The sequence below is a fragment of the Manis pentadactyla genome, chromosome 14, assembly GCF_030020395.1.
Source record: "Manis pentadactyla isolate mManPen7 chromosome 14, mManPen7.hap1, whole genome shotgun sequence".
NCBI lineage: Eukaryota > Metazoa > Chordata > Mammalia > Pholidota > Manidae > Manis > Manis pentadactyla.
In genome coordinates this window covers 76,861,691-76,882,274 of record NC_080032.1, presented here as the reverse complement: position 1 = coordinate 76,882,274, position 20,584 = coordinate 76,861,691, and the positions used below count along the sequence as shown (strand labels likewise).

At 35.6% G+C, this 20,584-nt stretch overlaps 1 protein-coding gene across 2 annotated transcripts in view; it reads right to left on the bottom strand.

Moving 5' to 3' along the window:
- Positions 1-1,521: 1,521 nt before the first annotated feature.
- Positions 1,522-20,584, bottom strand: part of SLCO1C1 (solute carrier organic anion transporter family member 1C1) — a 53,418-nt gene continuing 34,355 nt past the window's right edge. The window contains exons 11-15 of one of the 2 annotated variants that reach the window (XM_036889621.2): positions 16,770-16,935; positions 14,206-14,390; positions 11,852-11,916; positions 3,932-4,049; positions 1,522-2,380 (exon numbers count right to left, since the gene is read on the bottom strand). In XM_036889621.2, coding sequence (XP_036745516.2) covers positions 2,158-2,380; positions 3,932-4,049; positions 11,852-11,916; positions 14,206-14,390; positions 16,770-16,935 — 757 coding nt within the window. In that variant the 3' untranslated portion in view covers positions 1,522-2,157. The remainder of the gene's footprint in view (positions 2,381-3,931; positions 4,050-11,851; positions 11,917-14,205; positions 14,391-16,769; positions 16,936-20,584) is intronic. The other variant, XM_036889622.2, reaches the window with a different exon arrangement.

Here is a 20,584-nt window from a genome sequence, read left to right as displayed (position 1 = left end):
AGTCAAGGCCTTGACCCTAACTTTTGGCCCTAGGGGGAAGAAATTTTATTGACCTCCAAAGTGGTGTTGAAATAAATTACTCATGTGCGTTCTGCGGCATAAAAAGCCTGCTTACTTCTGTCAGATTAATTTTGTCATCTAAAATATCAGGATTCTTTTAGTTAATTCAATTCCCCACTAAATGACACCCTCATGCGTCACACAACTGAGTTTAATATATATAATTCCACTGTTGAATTAATGGTTACATATTAAATATATGTTTCCTTTTCATTGATATTCAGTGTTTTCATTAAAAAATACTAATTTAATCAACTTTTATGCTGATTTTTATTTTTCAAATTATTCATGAGTATATTGGATAGGATTCTTTTTAGAAATTTACTTGTAAAGAAGTTATTTGTCAGCATATGGTTATAAAAAGCTTTGAAAAATAAAGAGAATGTGGGAGACAGGATAAGGAACTTGAATATTAATTACATCTCTACAAAGAAAACTCTTGAAAAATGTACTCACTCACCCATTCAGTAAATACTTGTTATTGGTAAGACTGATACTGAGACAAAAAAGATTCCTGCTCTTAAGTTAGCACGGCAGCATTAGGTCTGAAGTCGGCTTGCTGGAAACAAAACATACATCTTGTTTCATTTTCAAAAATAGCAAAATATGAGAAGATTGTGTCACCAATCTTATATCTTGCATTACCAGTTTAAATCAAATGAAAAAATTAATATATACTAAAAGGACATTGTCTCTGCTGACCATTCCCAAACTTTTCTTCTCCAGTTTTCACATTCATATTTGCAGGACGGGTATGTAAGGGAAGCATTAAAAGACTGCAAACCATTTTGTTTGTGCTATTTGATCCTTCTACTGTATGGGTAAGGTTACTGCATTTCAGAGTTGGACCTTCTGGTTGACTTAGGCTCTAAGAAACTCCTCAGACTTCTTGTTGAGAGTGCTCTGTTGGTGTGTTATTGTTTGTTCTAAAGTCCGCTAATAATTGTGGCACAATTCCGAGATTTCACTGGGGTGCTCTTTACCTTAAGTCTGTTTTGCCTGGAGGGCCAGGCCCCTCTTGGGTAGCTGTGATGGAAGAAGAAAAATACGGTGCACAGTAGAGCTGAAGATTAAAGATGATGGATTGCTGAACCTACGTATCTACCCAGAAGAGCACCTGGAAGCCACAGAAGAGGAAATGACTGGCTTGACTTACTCAGTTGCAGAGAAAAAGGGAGCTCTGGCAGGCCGTCTCAGTGTCAGCCCTCTGCCCAAGCCCTCTTGGGCTTGTGATGGTTGCCAAGCACAGCTCCGAAAGGAACCATGCCATCATTCAACCCATTACTCTGCATTCCTGTTATATTACCTAAGTTTACTGTAGACTTTCAGAAATTCAACTTCCACATATGTTTTTGGACCACATCATGTGCATGCATCTAGAGCAGCTTACATACATTAAAATAGAAGTGGTATTGTATTTAACTAAAGCATTGAATTCATAGAAGGACAATAAAGCATGTAAATATTAATTTTATTATTTTACTGCCATGATCACTTAACGTATCACACATAAAGCACGTGTAATGAGTGGCAGAAAAGTTAATAATCCAAAAATTCTTATTCCCCAAGATTAGTGTCACTCTACACCTCTATATCAATTATTATATTCCAAAAGGAAGGAGCTTAAAATGAAATCTTCCTCTACATGTTCTGACCATCTTATCATCATCATTAAGGTCATATTTGAAGATAGCCAAGGTGTGATTTAATTTTTAGCAGTATTCTCTTCCCCTAGATACATATCTCAGTTTAGAAATGACTTTACATGTAGACTTAGATTATTACATGGATAATCATTCTACCAGGAATACAGCTAATAATATATCAATGGGCACAAGGCAAAATTAAGCAGAATGAGTAATAATAGCAAGAATTCCTATGTGTACTCAAAGATTTAAGATTAATTTCATTCTCAACATTCTCTATAGTATGCTTAATTATAGTTACCAGGTGCATTATCTAATACCTAGGATCAAAAACAAAGTAGACATTTTTTGAAAGGAGAAAGAACTTACACATTTGAACACTTTCGACTAAAATGTACTTGTCTGCAAAATTTCCAGAGAGCAGGAAACATGGGTTCAAGTCATCCTTTGCCTACAGCTGTGTTTCCTTGCCCGGCCAATAGTTGGGTTGTAGCCAGTAATCACTTGCAGGACCATTTTCCTTCCTAATTTTTATAGACACCTTTGTTTTTTCTTTGTTGGTTCTGAAGCTTCTGTGCTTTGAAACACATTTTTTCTTTAAACTGAAAAGTAATGCAGTGCTTAGGAAAATGGAGATTGTTCCCAGAATCATCGTTAGTCCCAGATATATGTGTCTAGAAAAAGAAAGGATCTCATGTTACTGCAAGTATCCAATTTTACATAAAATGTGAAAGGAAGGTGATAATATCATTCAATAGATAGCAGTATGTAACGTCAATCAATATCAATAGAACCATCATGAGGATGTTTTTCTTTGAGAATGCAGATTCAGTGGCTATCAAAGACCTTTCTACAAACATGAGACTATTGAAGGCAGTATGCTAATATGCTGACACAAAGAAGTCTCTAAGTAGTATGATCATTTTTAGTTACTACCCGTTACATAATCAGTTCCATCCTCTCTGCAAGTTCTTCCCTTAGACCAGGTGATCATATGCTTGTTTGCCCAGAACAGTTTCAGCTCATGCATGTGTTCCAGTGTACTGTTTAATACTGCCCCCTTTCCCTCTCAAAAGTGTCCAGGTTTGAATGATAAATTATGTGGTTACCCTAAGATTGAAATTTGCCCAAATTTACTTCTACAGAAAAACTGCAAGAAGCAAAGTTAAGGGAGAAACAAGAGCTCTGAGCTTAGCAGAATGACTTAGAATAAACCAGAGTTTTAAATCACTTTCTTCCATGAGAAGCCTTTAGTTCTACATTCTATCATAAAAAAGGAAGGTATAGGACAAGTTGAATGATTCATTCTGATCACCTTCTATATACACTCTCAGTCTCTGATTAAGTTCCAAAGTCTTTACAGCAAAATACAGCCTTAGCAAATATGAGTAAAGTGCAAATTCTATTCTCACATCAAGTCCCTTTCAAAGACCAAAACAAATTTCTCACATAACATCAAAGCCTATTTAATCAAACAAACTTATTTGAGATGGTCGGCTCAATTTACATCCAACTACCAACTTACACGGTTCAGTTTATTCCTCTAGAAAAATACTCAGATTATAACTCTAAAAAAAAAAGTCTTTGTTGCTTTTAAGCCACTGAAGCATAGCTTCCAGCAGTAAGTGGACTAGGTAAATGTTTGATGAACTGAACTGAATGACACCATAGAGAGAAAGCCATGCCCCTCAGCCCCATGCACACTCACACACACAGAGAAAACCTTTTACTTTTATGCATTTCAAGTACTGGAATAATTGAACAGCAGTTTGGCAATAAAAGCCAGACAGATTTAGAGCCAAATCCAACTCTTGCCCAGGGGGATTATATCTGACGTAAATGGGACAGTTTGGCTCAGTTTGAAAACGAACAGAATTAAACCCCAAATGTGACCTAAATTTAAATGCTTCTGAGTTTCAGGGAATTACCCACTTGTATGCATAAACGTTCCAAATTCTAGCCTATTCTGGAATCTTATGTAATATATATTTTTAATGACTACTCATTTAAATGGTAGTCAAGATTAGGCATGGGGGGAAAAAATGAAAGATCTAGTCAAATAATCAAGTAATAATAGAATAATTTTATAAAACAGAACATACTTCTTGATTAGGCTTTCCTTTTTCTTACAGGCAATGAAACGACATAAGAAATTGTTAGTGCTGATTGCACTGTGCAGAACTGGACTGTAGCAGTGAGATGCAGAAAAGAGTTTGATACGGTACCTGAAAGCATTTGAATCATATAATCTGCAGGATCCTCTACTTCCACATTTTTTAAATCCCCATTTGAGGCATGATGTGTCAATCAAAACTCCAAAATACACAGGAGCTGGGATTCCTGCTGTGAGAAGAACAAATAATTGCTACTAAAAAATATATGCACATCTTTTGGTGATTTTATAATGAATGATTATCTGGAGTTGCTTAGTTTCAGACCAAAAATTATTGCCTTAGAGAAAACAGGGCACTTGTAGAAGACCAGGACATACCATCCCCAAATATACCTCTGGTATAAAGATTATTTTGAGCAACAGAAGACACAGGAATAGCTCTGGATACAACGCATAATTTTCCCTTTCATAAGGAAAATTTACACTTATAAAAGAAAGGTCCATTTGTTAATGGTGTCTGCCTCTTTGTACTAGGAAAAAAATGACTCTTAATCACAAGGGGCTTTTATCAATGGACAAGAAATCTGCATAAAACCTATTTTTTTCTGGTCACCTTCCCCTAACTGGCATTCCCTGCCCAGAAGCCCTAATCCATTTTCTTTTTTTTAGCCCAAATAGGTATATAAACAACTTCTAATCACCATTTTGCGTTACTCATCCCTGAGTTTCTCCTGTATATACATGAGATTGATGGGGTTCAGGTCAGGCTATCCCAAAATAGCACCTTAGTATCCTGAATATTGTAAGCTGAAGGGATTTGAGTAAATAGCAAAAGCAGAAAGGTCATTCTGATCCTCTGCCCAACCTTCTCCCTTGAAGCACATCATAAAACCCTCATGTGAGAGGTGTCCTCCCTCTACCTGGAGAAATGGAACATCCTTATCTCTGAAGACAAAGGGACCAGTCCTTGCTAAATTTCTCCCAGTGCTAAATTTCTCACACTTATCTCATATGCCTTAACTTACCATATTCCTCCAGGACTGTTCACTCTTCATCAAACCTAACATAAAATATTCAGATCCAGCTGTTTCTCTGGATCTTCATTTCTTTAAGAAAGTTCCTGTGTTGCCCTTACTTAAATAAATTTGTCTATTTTTCTCCTGTTAAACTGTCTTTCTCAGCTTAATTTTCAAACCTACTACAGGACCCTGTTGGGGTCTTTTTCTCCCCTTAAGATTGTTAAATTAATTAAACAAGGAGCCCATTAGACTGAGTGGCTTTAATGTCTCAGCAGACTATGTAAGTGAACCAAAACTTAAGCCTATAATTTCTCAAGGTTAAGAAATCGAAACCTAAGTCTCAATCACAAAGAGCCAACTAACCTTTCCCAAATAAGGCAACTGCTTAACCTTTAGCCAATCAAACAATACCCTTATTTTGCTTCAGCCCCTACTCTAATTTTATCTCTAGCTCTCTATACCTTCTCAAAACCTTTCCACAACTCCTGTCAGTAGTGGTTTCCTAACCACTTCCGACTTGGTGCGGCCCAATTTGTTGAAATAAATTCTTAGAAGTTTTAATATGCCTCAGTTTATCTTTTAGTAAATCATACATGTCAATAAACTTGTTTGTTTTTCTCCATTAATCTGTCTTTTGTTACAAAGCCCCAGAATCTAGAGGGCTGGAAGGAAAATATATTTTTTTTCCTCCTTACATCAAGAAGAAATGCTAAGAATGTGAGCTTCTGAGGAGTGCCTGGCCTTAACACTTGAGTTATCTAAAATAAAGACCTGATTTATGGTCTGTAGGGCAAACATTGTACATATGCTTTACATCTGAATAGTTGTATGAGATTACCTTGTGCCTAGGTAAGGATCAAAAAAATTCCCTGTTCCATCTATTCCTTTATGTTATAATCTGTAGAATGTAGCTACTGACATCATGAATTATATCCTTTGTTAGAAAGTGTATATAACCTTGTAAGAAAGCTCCCCTTTTCAGGAAATTTTTCTTCTTTGGAAGGGCTGTGTTTCCCAGGCAGCTGGCATACACCTGGGCCCAAATAAAAAACTTTTCTGAAGTTTTACTCTCGGATTTTCTTTTTGTCAATATCTATAGTCAATTATGCTGAAATCCCCCAAATCCCTCACTCTAACCCTATCTTTTCTCAGAAAATCCAGACTCATGCAATAACTGCCATTTCTTTCCCCTAGAAGGATGTTTCCCATCAGAAGGACGTCTCCAGGTACGTCAGACTCAACATCAACCCAAGTTCTTCCTCTCCACTCAGCCTCTTTATCAGCAGCCACACAATTGCTCAAGTTACAAGCCTGAGGGTCGTCTTTGACAGCTTGTTCTCCGGTCATCAGCACATTTAATTCATACCTGGATTATACCAAATTCGACCTCCCAGGCGTATCTTAAACTCTTCCTCATTGCTGCTTCTACTAACCCCGATTTAAAGCAGCCAATTCATGTTTCCAGCCTCCTGCCTTCATTCTCTCTAATCTATTTAACCTAGAGTTGTTTTAGATCATTCAATTAAACAGATAATTTCCTAAGACATCTGTTCCAAGACTAGAGTAGCTAATTGGCTACTGGAACTTGTCTTCATGTCTGGCCTCATATTAGGCAAATTCATTGCCTTATATTTCAGACTCCAATTTTACTGTCTTTTTTCAGAGTTTTAAAGTTCTTCCCTCTTGCCTCCATGCCCTGTATAATTTGGTGGTTGTGGGTAGAAACACTTCCCCTTTCTTTTTTCCTCCTTTAAAATGTATTCACTTTTTGGATCTCAGTTTAAATATTACTCCTTCAGAATAAGCTCCTCTGACCTCCAGAACTGCATCAGTTCTTTTTGTTCTACATTTCATAGCACCTGTACTTCTCCTTTCAAAACCTTTGTTACTCTTATACTGGCTCAATCATTTTTGTTGACAGACTATAAGCTACATGATTCTCATTTATGCTGTAAGTCTAGTGGGTCCTTAATAACTGTTTGTTGAAAATCCCCCTTAGGGATTAAAGATGTCTCTCATGTATGAAGTTTAGCAAAAGTATTTTCAGGTGATTGCAGTTTGTTCACAACTCAATGGTATATTTTGTGTGTTTCAAACTGGTGGTTTATTGGTATCTGTTATTTAGTCTGCACAGACTCTGTTCTGTGACTTTTTCTTTAATTCGTAGCCAATATTTAAAAGCCAGATTTCATGCCAAAAATCCAGATTTGTAGATTCTCTTAAAATCTGCAATATTTGGCAGCCCATGGTAACAGCTGGCTGGAGTTGAAGAGCAGCTGCCTTTATCTCCCACTCTCCACAACCCCCACCACACTGACATGGAGTCTGGTCTCCAAATCCATATTCCTCTACCAAGTCGCCTGCCTATTTGCATCTACTGCCTGGAACTTTTCAGCATTTGAGTTTTTAATCTCTTCTATATGTTTCCTTCTGTTATAAAACTGCTTTGTATGTTTAAACAGAATAAAATACTCTCACTAAATGCTTTATGCTGTCTAAAAATATTTCTCACACCTCTTTCTCAGATTATCTGCTCCCTGATAATAGGAAAGATTTTAAAATATTTCCTATTGAAAGGTTTATCTAAATTTTGCAAATACCTGTGTAATAATAATCAATTCAATTAAGAATCCATCAATGATTGCTAAAACTTTGGGTGAAAGATTTTTGGGGAACAATATTCACATAATGTCAAAGTTTTACATTACAGACTACCTACTAATGGTAAAAAGATTTTTACAATGCAGAAAACTAGAGGACACCACCTCACCAAAAGATCAAACTTAAAATCTCCAGTGATGGCGTAAACTGGTTATCTCCTTCCTGATGTTATGTACTGAGAAACACACAATATGTACTGTGCAATACTTAAAAATATCTTTCCTGAACATAATAAAAAATAAACATATGGTGGAATATTCTACAAAACAACTGGCTTTGCCTCCTGAAAGATGTAAATGTTGAAAAGACCACAAAAAAAGATGAGAGATTGTTGGAGACTAAAAAAAAAACAATAAAAATTAAATGCAATGTGCCCCTTGATTGATCCTGGATCCAAAAAAAAATGCTATCAAGAGACATTTTTGCTATAATAAAAGAAATCTGAATATGAAATGTATATTATTATATCAATGTTAAATTAGTTCTAGAGTATGATGATATTGCAGTTATATAGGACAATGTACTTGCTTTCTCAGGAGACTACAAACTAAAGTCTTTAGGAATGAAGTGTAATGATATTTACTGTTTATTTTGAAATGGTTCAGCAAAACATATGTATGTTGAGAGAAAGAGAGGAGAGAGATTTTTTTTCTTTTTGACACAGCCATGAATCTAAGAATTTATTCAGGTTTTCACTGCAATTAAAAAAAATTTTCTGAAGATTTTAAAGTTTTCATAGTTAATAGTTAAAAAGGAAAGAAGAGTGGGGAGTTAGAACCTATAGATTAAAGAAATTTAAGAGCTGCATTACTTGAATGCAATATGTGGATCTTATTTAGTTCTTGATTCAAATAAACATTTGTAAGGAAACATTTATTAGATAATTACGTTTAAATACTAGACATTTGATAATATTAAAGAATTATTTTTAAGATGTGATAATCATTAGATTAAAAATGCATTACCTTTTAGATTAGAAATACACACTAAAAATTTTACTGAAGAAAGGAAGTCTGAGATACTTCAAAATAAGCCATTTGGGGGAAGTGGATAGAGATACAGATGTCACAAGATGGGCTGTGTTGATAACTGGTGAAATTGGGTAATGGATACATTATAACAGCCTTCTTACCTTTGTATATGTTTGACATTTTTAAAATATAAAAAGGCAAAAGAAAGAACTAGCTGATTCTATTTGCATAAAATCCCATGAACAGGAAGAGCAGTTACATATCTAACAGTCAATTTGGATTATGTGGTGCCTGAAATAAATGTTCTATATATTTTGTCCAAATAAATAGAGTATTTACCACTTAAAAACATTTAGGTGATAATTTATTTTTTGTTACTCTTTATAATATGAAGATAGGCCCAAAAATCCAATATGTGTCATTTCCAGTATAAGTTTTTAATTTTCCATTGTAAATTTTCAAACACACATGAAAGTAGAGGGAATGATATACTGTTCTCTCATATAGTATCACTAGCTTCAACGATTATAACATTCTGCCATTCCTGTGTTATCTACCTCCAGCACCCCAAAACTTATTTTGAATATTTTAAGAGCAATCGCAGACATCATGTGATGCCCCTTAGAAGTATTTCAGTATGGAGCTCTAACTGATGACCTTATTTTTAGACATAATCACTCTATCATTCAACACAATACATTTCATAATAATTCCTTAATTATACAAAAAAATCTCTTCCACATTCAAAATTTTCTGAGTGTCTTCAAGGCATTATTTTGGAGTTCATTTGTTTCAATTAGGATTCAAACCAGGTAAACACATTACCTTCAGTTGATGACTCTGTATATAAGGCCTCTCCCCATTTTTTTTTCATAGTAATGATTCTTGAAGAAAGACATTTGTCCTGTAGAATGTACCTCAGTCCAGATTTGACTGACTGCCTCTTCACATTATTGAACTCTTCTCCTATCTTCCATTTTTCCAATAACTTGGTAGGTAGCTCTTAGTTAAACGCAGATTCAATTTATTTTAGGCAGGAATAAGACACAAGTGGTTTGTCCCAGCAGGAGGCATATGCTCTTTGCTCGCCACTCTAATGCTAAAATGGGTCTGAGGCTCAGATATTTTCTATCAACTTTCACCTACAGCTTGTAGGTGTTGATGAGGTTGCAAAACAGGGACTTAAAAAAAATTATAGTACGGCTTGTGTAAAAATAATTTAGGATTTTTCTTTAGAGAGAATTTTCATGCATGACTATTTGGCTACTTTGAGATATAGTTAATAGAGGAAAAGCAGGAAAATTTCTTAGTTCTTTCCTTTCATCCTATTTAAAAAATAACTAGTTGGTGTCTTAGAGTTCTCCAGAACTAAGTATTATTTTGAATTCATATCTTTTTATATGCTTAATGTTTTTGTATTTACTGTAGCTACTGTTATTAAAATTTCAAATAATCTTTGCACCAAACTACTCAAACTTGTCCTGTGTCTTTTTGAGGTATCTCCATTAGCTTTTGATAGCTTTATCACTTTCCAGCACAAAAAATCCCAAAATCATCTTAAGCATTTTCTGCCTTAGACCTTGAACCGGTCATTTCTCCAGGATGCCGTCCTTCCTTAACTGAGAAGGGATATTTAGATATCACACCATTTCTGGTGTTTAAGCTCCCCAGGCTGTGGCATTCTGCTATGGCAGAGCTAACTAATACACTTGGAAATGTTAGAGCTATATTTTTCCCTACTCATTCTTACAGCTGCATAGTATTCCATAATATGGGTTTACTATAACTTAACCAGCCAGTATCGTACTGATGCATAATTAGACTGTTTGCAGTCTTTTGCTATTATCCATAATGCCACAATGATTAGACATCCATAAAAGTAGACTTTTCCATACCTTTCTTACTAAATTTTTGGTATTCCTAAAAGTGGGATTGCTAGGTCAAAAGACAAATGCATATGGACTTTTGTTAGTTACTGACACAAATTACTCTCCAGAAATGATTTTTTTTTTCAACAGCAATGTATAAGCCTATCTATTTTCCCATGCATTGCTAACAGCATTCGGTAATTTGCCAATTTGCCAAGTAAGAAACAATATCTCGGTGGAATTTAATTTGTACTTTCCTTATTATGAAAGAGTTTGATCATCTTTTCATATATTAAGAGGCATTTACATTTATTTTTCCATGAAATTGTTGTCTTATCTTTCACCCATTTTTCTATTTGGGGGTTGGTTTTTTTTTTATCTCAAAACTTAGGCACTCTCTTTGTACTAGAGATAAGAGCCACTTATCTGTTACAAGAAAGAAATCATTTCCAGTTTGCCATTTACCTTTGGTTTTGCTTATGATATTTTAACTATGTTCAAGTGTATTTTTACTTTTTATGAAATCAAATTATGAATCACTTCTTTTACTTGAAATCTTTTTTACACTGTAGGTTACATCTATATGCCCAAAAGGAGGTAGGTACAGAGACCAATTCCAGCAGGGGATATACTTCAGGCTCAATATACTGACACTTTTCTGTATAATCTCTGTCTTTATATTGTAGAATTAGAGCCAGTATGATGGCATAAACTTCTATTTTTGTTGCTCCTCCAATTTTATCAGAATTATATCTTCATGTATACCCATTTTATATCAACATCTATGTAAACCAAATTTATTTTCATATTTTAAAGCTCTGAGTTTTTCTTCTTAATAGTTCTTTGTTTTTAAATTAAATCACAGAACACGATTGTTCCACTTTCTTTTTTAGAATATAAGTTTTTAAGGAAAGAAAGCTTATCTAACTCATTTACTTTATTTTCTATGGATTTTAACCAATGCATATTAAGAAATCTGATAGAATAAAAATTCCAATTACATTTAAAAAATCATCACCCCTCAAATCCATACCGCTTTGATTGACTGATCTGATCTTTGTGGCAAATGATAAATTCTAGCATTGAGAATAGCTCAAAAGAATGTCTTCCTCTTTAATAACTGATAAAATTATATTTAGGCTTTAGCTTTTCTTACTAATTCATTTTTTTGCTTTCTCTCAGAGGGGTTTCCCATAATAGCAGTGGATTTTTTGACAATATACCAATGCTGAAAGAGACAAGATTATTAGACCAAAAATGTCATTTAACTCACAAAATCACTATTATATATACCATGGCACAGCATTCACTGGCTTTCAGCTATTTTTTGGAACAAAGGAAGGGAGAGGTCAAGGAAAGGAGAGAAGGAAAGTAAAAAGGAAGAAAATAAAGAAGAATAGGGACCTAACAATACATCATTTAGTTATGTGTGACAATTCAGTAAAAATATTTGGGAAAGTATTCAAAATACACTTGCAGTAGCTACCATAACTAAAACACAAATTAGACTTACCAAGAACTCTTATTGCTAAGGTGTAGATACCCAGGGCGAAAGACTTAAGTTGTGGCTTAATGCACCTAAAAACAGCAAAAGCAGTATTAAAAAAATATATATAGTCCATTCAAGCAGATAGGAAAGTTAGTGATAATCTGCTTAACATACATAAAATGATGTTAGAATTTGCATAGCATTTATGGAGAACCTACTAGTGTCCCGGCATAGAGAAAGTGAATTATGTAAATTTAAATTTAAAATTCTTACTATTAATTTGAAATTATTCCATCACCAAGGAATTTTCTATTAATATTTCTAGGAGTTAAATGACATAGTCAAATGGTATTGTGTAAAATCATAAATGTAATCAGCAAAATAACAAAGACTCACCAGAAAAAAAAAACATTCTAAAACATGGCAAGAATTTGAGGCAACAATGTATATTAATATATTAATAATGTATATTAATAATGTATAACCAGTTTTCGTGCTTTTTGGCCTAAAGCATAGGACCATATTGATCTGAGTTGATATAATCACAATCACTGTGGGATACTAAGGTTTTTGCTAACTAGTGGGGACCTGAATTTACCTGCCAAGTGCATGAATACCTCAAATACCAAGAGCATCCTTAATAGGACTGTATAGCCTTAACTGGTTGGCCTGTGGATTTTAACAGTAATAGTCATGATGATATATAATAACCATTGAGCATTAACCATGGTACTAAGTTCTTCTTAAATATAATATCATTTAGTCTCTGCATTAAAAGATGCAAAAATCACTTTCCTTCTTCAATCCAAGGATATCTCCTTACACCAAAATACATAAAAATGCAGCACGGTTCATTCAAGGGACAGGCGGTGCAGAAAACTCCTGTGCAAGTAGCCTGATTATTTTCCTTGGTCCAGGTGACTACTTGACACAGTATAAGAAGATGTTGAAGAAATGGCCACTCATGAAGAGAAAGCCTGGTCTGAGAACACTGAGATAATGCTTTGCCATCATCTCAAAACCATGCTCCATTTGAAAACACAAATATCTCAGACTTTCTAAAGTCTTTTTGTGAAAAAAAGACTTGTGGGTGTTAAGTCCTCTTTTCTGTTTATTTTTCTTAATTTATATAATATAAACTGTGGGAAATCAAAGGTGTAGACAATACATTCTCTTAGTTTCATTTTAGAAAAATGTAGTATTCATCTTTTGATTATGAATTAATTTAGAAGTGACCTAATCCATCTCATAAAGATTGCTTTCCAACAAAATTTGACTTTGTATGCTTAATAATTTTAGCAAGATTTGTAATTTCTTAGGTTATTTCAATCAACTGTGCAATAGTAAAATTTTCAAGGCAAATTCAATTAGGAAGAAAATTTTATCATTGAGAATACCAGTTACAAACTAGTATTATAAATTTTTAGTTTATATACATTTTTTATAGAGATCTATGAGAGTCAATAAAAAATGTTCAAGCATAAATTATATTACAGTAGAAGAAAAGCCTATAGAGAAGTTGAATGAAGATAATAAATATAAGAAGAAATATGTAATATTTTTGACCATTAAACATTGTTTTATAGGATTTTTAATTAGGTGATGTTGGTTATCACTTTTCTTTTTTATAGCATTGATTACATTTAAGAGTGAGCTACATTTAAAATCATATTGTTAAATGTAAATATTTATAATACACCTGAAACCAATGCTTGACTACTATTTAAAAACTTACGATACATTTTTAGACATCTAGTTAAAATATGTAAAGGGGTGTACAGTTTTAAAAATTATTTCAGGGTTTTATAAGCAAAAATGTTTGGAGTCATTAACATGATATGAATTAGAATCCTCAATTGATACAAAAGCCATGAACACTTCTACTACCGCCATCACCTCCACACAGACAATTCCAGGCCGAGCAAGAATACATAGAAACCATAATAGCCTATATAACAAAATAATAAATGCAAAACACTGGGGTATTAGATGAGCCTTTAAGATGTCATATAAATTGCATCACCCATAATTTGGTGAAACCATGTTTAAAACACATTTAATGTATACTGGTTAATAACATCACCAGCATTAGAAATAGGATACTTTATTCACTGAGTGGCTACAGTGATGTAAATACTAGCATTGCTCTCTACACCAATGGATTGCAAACATTTTTAACTAGGAAAACTTCTATTCAACCACACTTGTGTAAAAACCTAAAGTGGCAAAATAAAAAAGTGCAATAAGGAAGTGGGACAAGTTCCCTGAGAAAGCTGTAAGGAGTCATGATGATTCCATAGTACAAAATTTGAAATTGCTGCTCTAACAGTTATAGTGTGTCTTATATTAAAATTGGTGTGGGGAGAGTCATTGTTCACCTCAGAAGCAATATGTATCCAGGTATACCACCTAGAGATAAAGTATAGGACGTGATGACTGAAAGGACAAGGAAATACAGAAACATTTTGGGACATCCATTATCTTTTTGACATCTGCCCACGAGCCCTGAGGAATTTTCTGATCTTGAGGCTGTAATTTTCACACAGGTGCAGTTATAAAATATCTGTAACACAATATGGAAAAATCCAATTATTGAGATAACATTTCAATTAAAGGTAAATATTTATTTTAGAAGACTTTTCAGTAGAGTATGCATGCATTATATAAACAACAGAGAAAATATTCTTTTATTTTTCTGTGTTAGAGTATATTGGGCTAAGGTAAATCTATAGAGATAACATTTCATCATCTGAACAGCAGATGGTTAGCCTACAAACAACTGATCCTATAGAACAATCTCCCAGCAAATCCTACCAAATCCATTCGTAGCTTATGTCCTCGGCCACCTCCAATATAAACCACCATTATTTCTTGCTTTGATTACTATAATGGTCTCATGCTGCTCAACGTATTTCCGCTCTTATCTAGCTATATAGTCTGTTTTCCACACAGTAAGCAAAGTAAGCCTTTAAAAACGGCAGTCAGATCACATCACTAGTCTCATCTTCCAATAGCTTCTTACACTTGCACAAAACCCCAAATCCAGAGAGTAGTTTATACACTATCTATGAGGAGGCTCCTGGATCCCATTCTGATACCTTCCTGCCCTCCCGTTGCTTGGGCCACATGCATGGTTCCCCATGTGCCTTTCCCAACCGTCACATGTGGCACGCTTACCCAGGCCTCACGGCCTTGCTCTCTTCTCTGCTGGGCTACACGGCTTGCACACACACTTCAGATCTCTGTTCAGACACTTCATCCGAGAGAGCTTCCATGACTACTCGTTCCAAAATAATACCTCCATTTCTCCACCCTTTTATTCTAGTTTATCTTTCCTCATAGTACTTATTACCACCTATCAGAATGTTATACAATTATTTGTTATTAAAGATTTATCCCCCCTGGAATGTAACCTCTGGCAGAAACTGTCTTGTTGTCATTACACACCCAGGGCCTAAAATAGGCCCTCAATAAAAATGTGTTAAATTAATGGGTACAGTGTGAAGATACGACAGAATTTAGAATGGTTACTAGGAGAAAAAATACTGATGCATAAAACACAACTAGATCTTGGACACACAGGCAACTTTCATAATCACTCATCTATTTATTTCTGTAAATTTCATGTATGAACATGTATATATAATGAGTTGTCACTTTTATGACAGAAGGGTTTGCAAATTTTTAGATGAGCAATGAAATAAAACTGGCATTTTCCTTTCAAGGAAGAGTAGCAATATAGATTTTTTTTAATGTCAGGTAAGAAGCTTTTGAATTAGCTCTGCCTCTCGCTAGATACGTGAGTTTAGGCAAGTTCCTTTTATCTCAGGGTCTCAGTTCTCTCATGGGGAAAATAAATAGAATAATACCCAATTACTTGAGGACCAGGATGTCTAAATGCAGTTTTGCTTTTAAAGCACCTCTCTTGATTCCTGGCATACAATGTGTTAAAAAAATGTAAGCTCTACTTAAGAAAAACCTGTAAGCAGTTTGGACAAAGAGTAGTGGCGAAAAGAAAGGAAACAAAAAAAGAAGGAAGAATGGGGAGGGAGGGAGAAAACTCCAATTTCAGATGAGTTCACTGTTACTGGAGACCAATCTTTTTTGCTCTGAATAAAATAACAGAGAGAAATCAATAAGCGTCACTGTCTGTCTGAAGAAGTATTTGCCTAAGCATTCTTATCTAGTTGATAAGTATATATAAATAGACGTGCAGTTTATATGCATCCCTGGGCAGATTTTCATCAGCCACAAGTAGAAAGCTGTCCGGCTGATGTGCTTTATATACAGTTAGAGTGAGAGTCTATGTTTGGGACAGGAATGTTAATGTGTGTATAGGATGGTCTGTTAGTGACTGAAATATATAATAGCATTTATAATTAGTTTCCTGTCTATATTACCAACCTCATCTCCCTCTTCTCTTCATCCCAGCACCTGCTCTTTACAATATTATACAACGAGCTTGATTTATCAGGCATAGCTACCCCAGGATCCCCAACCTCCTCAAAATTGCATTCCTGATCCCTGGTGTAGACCTCGGGGACTGGACTTGCTAACACTGGCCTCTTTTGTCCTGTTCCTAAAAACTCCAATCAGGTCAGGAGATATGGATCCCAAGACAGATCTTATTAGATAATCTGATGACTGAGATTTCTCATCTGAGGCTACTATTCCTGATAAGGAAAATGAGGGAAGAGGACTACATGATTACACAGTTCCTCCAGCCTGTTCTGTGGTTCTAATTCTTACCCTCAATCTTTCAGTAACTCTATTCATAGTGAGGGTTATATTTCCCACCTCTAAACGAAAGACTAAGGGCAGAGTCAGACCCAGGTGTCTGTCAGTGTGTTCTGCTTCTGGGCTGGTCCCTGAGCCCTGCAGAGCTGTAGAGCTATGCAGTGTGGCAGGCCCATGGGCACAGACTGCAGAGAAGATTTCTTACAGTAGTTGTTCCATTCCTGGTGGAGGTTTGACAGCCAGCAAGACAAGCCGAAGCATATGTGATTCCATTTGCACCACACATGGGTTCCCATTTTGTCTCTGAACATTTGCATCTTGCGTTGCAATCTGAAAAGAGAGCTCGTTCATGATAAGAGACAGGTTTGGTTCTGAAAAGAAACGTAACAGCATAAAATATTACCTCTTAGCAGGCAGCACCTTCATATTTACAAAATCAGTGTTTCTGGGGAACATAAATGGTACTGCCAACAAATTCTGCCTTTTGGAAACATAATTGTCATCAGAAATGCCAGCTCTGGTCATTAAATGTAAGTCCACTATGAAAAAGCTTTCTCCTGAAAATTATCTTTAAAGGTTTGCAACTTCACATAATACCCAGTTCTTGGCTTACAGCTTTTACTAACATCTATTGCCTCTAGGATCTTCTAATGTATTTCTGTGCAAAGATGTATGGAAATGGCTAACAAGGCAGAAAAATAAACTTTCAGACTAGTGCATGAGATTACTTGAACACACTACAGGTAACGTATGTGGGTGGGGGGTGGGGGGTAAATGTCCTTCAGAACTGTTATCTGAGCATCAGTAGGATGAGCATTGCTAATGGTGTGGGAAGAGAAAAAATAGCCAACAAGAGTCAAAATTCTTTCAACAGATGTTCAGCATTTGTCGGAGCTACATGTCCTATTTGTGCACGTCTTGCAAATAAATGCACTGCTAGTTCATCTAACTTTTCTCTCTCCCACTCTTCCTCCCACTGTATGAAGCTCTTGCATATCTTAGACCAGCCTTTCTGACTCTCTTGCACAGGATTTTTCAGTGACTGACCCATTTATTTTGTTCATAAAAATTTAATGGAAGCCTTCTAAGTGCTAGCTTTGGGGAAGAAGATAGTAACAGATACGAATGTGGCAATATTTGCCCTCAAGGAACTGGTGTTTTTTTTTAAACAGTTAACTTTACCTAATTTTGATGGTCTCATCTTTCTCTGCCTCTCTTGTATTCTCTCTCATTTGCTATCTTCCCCCTCCTACACTTAACTCCCCTCACCTGAATTGTGAAATCCGCCCACTCTTCTGCACCATTCACGTCCTTGTATTCAGAGGAGATACTGAACAATGGTATGTCTCTTCTGCCTCCTCCTTATTTGCCACCCATTGGCTCTTCAGAATTCAATTTTTTTCCTCTTTTAAGTTAATTTACTTGCTCATTCTCTTCCTCACCTATCGTCACCGTATTTTTTTTTTTTTGGCAAAGGTAATTGTTGGACTTAAAATATTAAGCTATCATGCACACTCAGTGTGGGCAGGAAATATTTGTTTTATTCACTTCTGCATCTCTAGCACTAAGAACGATTCCTGGTACACCAGAAGCTGATAAACAAGCTTTCTGGTAAGTCAATTGATCAAAGAAAAATGATATTCTATTTTGGAGAAAGAATGAGTCATTTTGGCCCCTCCTTCTGAGACGTAGTTTATATAACATCTGCAATCATAAGTTCTCGACTGATGCAATATTGCATAGATCTCCTGTGGATTTGGTCACCTCAAAAGTAAAAGCAAAAGACTTCTGCGATCTCTCTAAACAGAATGAAAGATTATTTAACTAGATCTCCGGAGAAGTCACATAGGAAGAGCTCTTCCTTCTCTCTTGCATAAGGCATGGTTAGCTGAGCCTGCTTGGTAGTGCCTGAAAATATAAGTATGTGCCTTTGAAAACCTAGAATCAGGCCACTGTGGATAGTGCAGGGCTGGGATCATAGAAGACGGGCTGAAGGGAACTTTGGGTTGATCTAGGCTAACTTCTCATTTGGCAGGTCAGGAAAGTTAGGTCCAAAGTGCGCAGATAATTTGCTCAAATTCACAATGTTTATTCTGACAAACTCAGAATCCTTCCAGGTCTCCGGATTCTAAATTCTTGTTTTGCGTCAGTTTTCTTCTCATTATTGCAGCAGAAATACCACACTATTACCAAACCGTATCTAAAGCTTGTCTACAGTGCTCCTGTTGAATTTCCAGAACCAAAACAGCTTTGTGGATAATCCCTGGGGAGCATGTGGTATTTTATAAAGCCAATTATTTTATATTACCGGGGAGTTAAATTTATCATCTAGGACAATCTTGAAGAAGAAATTAATTGCATACATATTTTATGAAGGATGTGTTGACAGTTGGAGTTGTTATTTAAAATTTTAATTATAAGATGAGTTTTATCAAATATGCCAGAATGTTTACACTCAAATGAGATTTTCTTTCAAAATAGTCATGCTGGGAGGGGGGATATTTTCCCAGTGATACTGCTTTTTCTTCTGGTTGTTTCCAACAGCAAAGCTACTCTAAAGGGTTAAATTTTTGTCATTGTTGAGAAAGTTCTAAAAAACCCAGAAAGCCGTTTCAAATGAGGAGTTTTAGAATGTTTCCAACAATGATAGCATTATTCAAATGCAGTTGCAGTCTTTCAAGGTGACTGTTTTCAAGGGCTAGTACTTATGCAATGAATATATTCACTTTAATTTGTTTAAAAATATTTAACCTTTTATTCTTTGTGCATTCTTTTAATGTGAACCTCAAAAGTTTGCTGTTGTCTGTGTGTTTGCTTCTGGGTGAGAGACAGCATAATGTTGTAAGAAGCTAATTGACCTAAGTTCAGTTTTCTTTATATGAGGATAACAAAACTTACCTCATAAAGGTGCTGTGAGGATACAAGTAAGATAATGAAAGTTGAGGTGTCTTGTAAATTGCAAAATACAAAGTATTTACCACTGTCTGTCTACCATGAGGGTCATAGGGACAGTTAAATATAGCACAGGGATTCTACCTTCTCCAGAACATTCTTGCAACTCCCATTTACAGCTAAGTTTCTTAATCTACATTGCTGACTATTATATTCAGTTGAGTCTAACCTGCGCTCTGGTCACTCTCAGAAGCAATGGTACGACGTTTGCGTGCACTAATTTTCCAAGATATGTTAGGTGGCAAAAAGTATAACTGATGTTCACTTAACAGCAGAAGAAACCAGGTTAATGAGGGTGATGGAGACCAGACAGTTAAGCCTGGAAGGAGGCACAGGAAGGGAGCTGGGGAGCAAGCAGTAAGCAAGAAGCAGCTGAACCAGTGGGAACCAGAACAGAGTGTCAAGAGCGTTGACCTTTTAGCCACAGGAAGAGTTTCAGGCATTCAGTGAGATGCAATCAGGGAGGTCAGCCGGGCATACAGTAGCAGTGTGATAATTTTTTTTAAACAAATAGTTTATAGTTAGATGGAAGGATGAAGAGAGCTGCCACTGGGCACTCATGGTCAGGGGCAGAGTGGTAGCAAAGACTCTTGAAAGCAAAGGACAAAGTAGTTCAGGCTGTCCAAGATCCAGCCTTAAGAGTGATAGGCTCTGAAAACTAAGAGATCTAATCACCCAGCGCATATGGGCTAGCACGGGTCTGAGAGCATCATAAATAGTCTCTTGATTAACAGCAAAGAGCCAAAGAGAGCTCTCATGTGGGGAACTGGGTTGAGGGATAACATTTTCTCCTGAAACTTCATGTGATTTGAGCACAAGAGAGACGAGGGAGGGTGATACAGAGACCTTTCCAGTTATCCACGTGTCCAAAGAAGAAAGACAGTTGTTTTCATGAAAGTCACATCTATTTTGTTCCCAGCAAGTCCTACCCACTTTCATGTACACAATTTTGCTTCAGTCTTCTAAAACCTTAAAAGGCAGTTATTATTTTTACTTATTAAATGGGAAAATTGAGGCTGGGTTAGGTTAAACAACACATACAATATCACATCTCTAAGGATGGGCAGA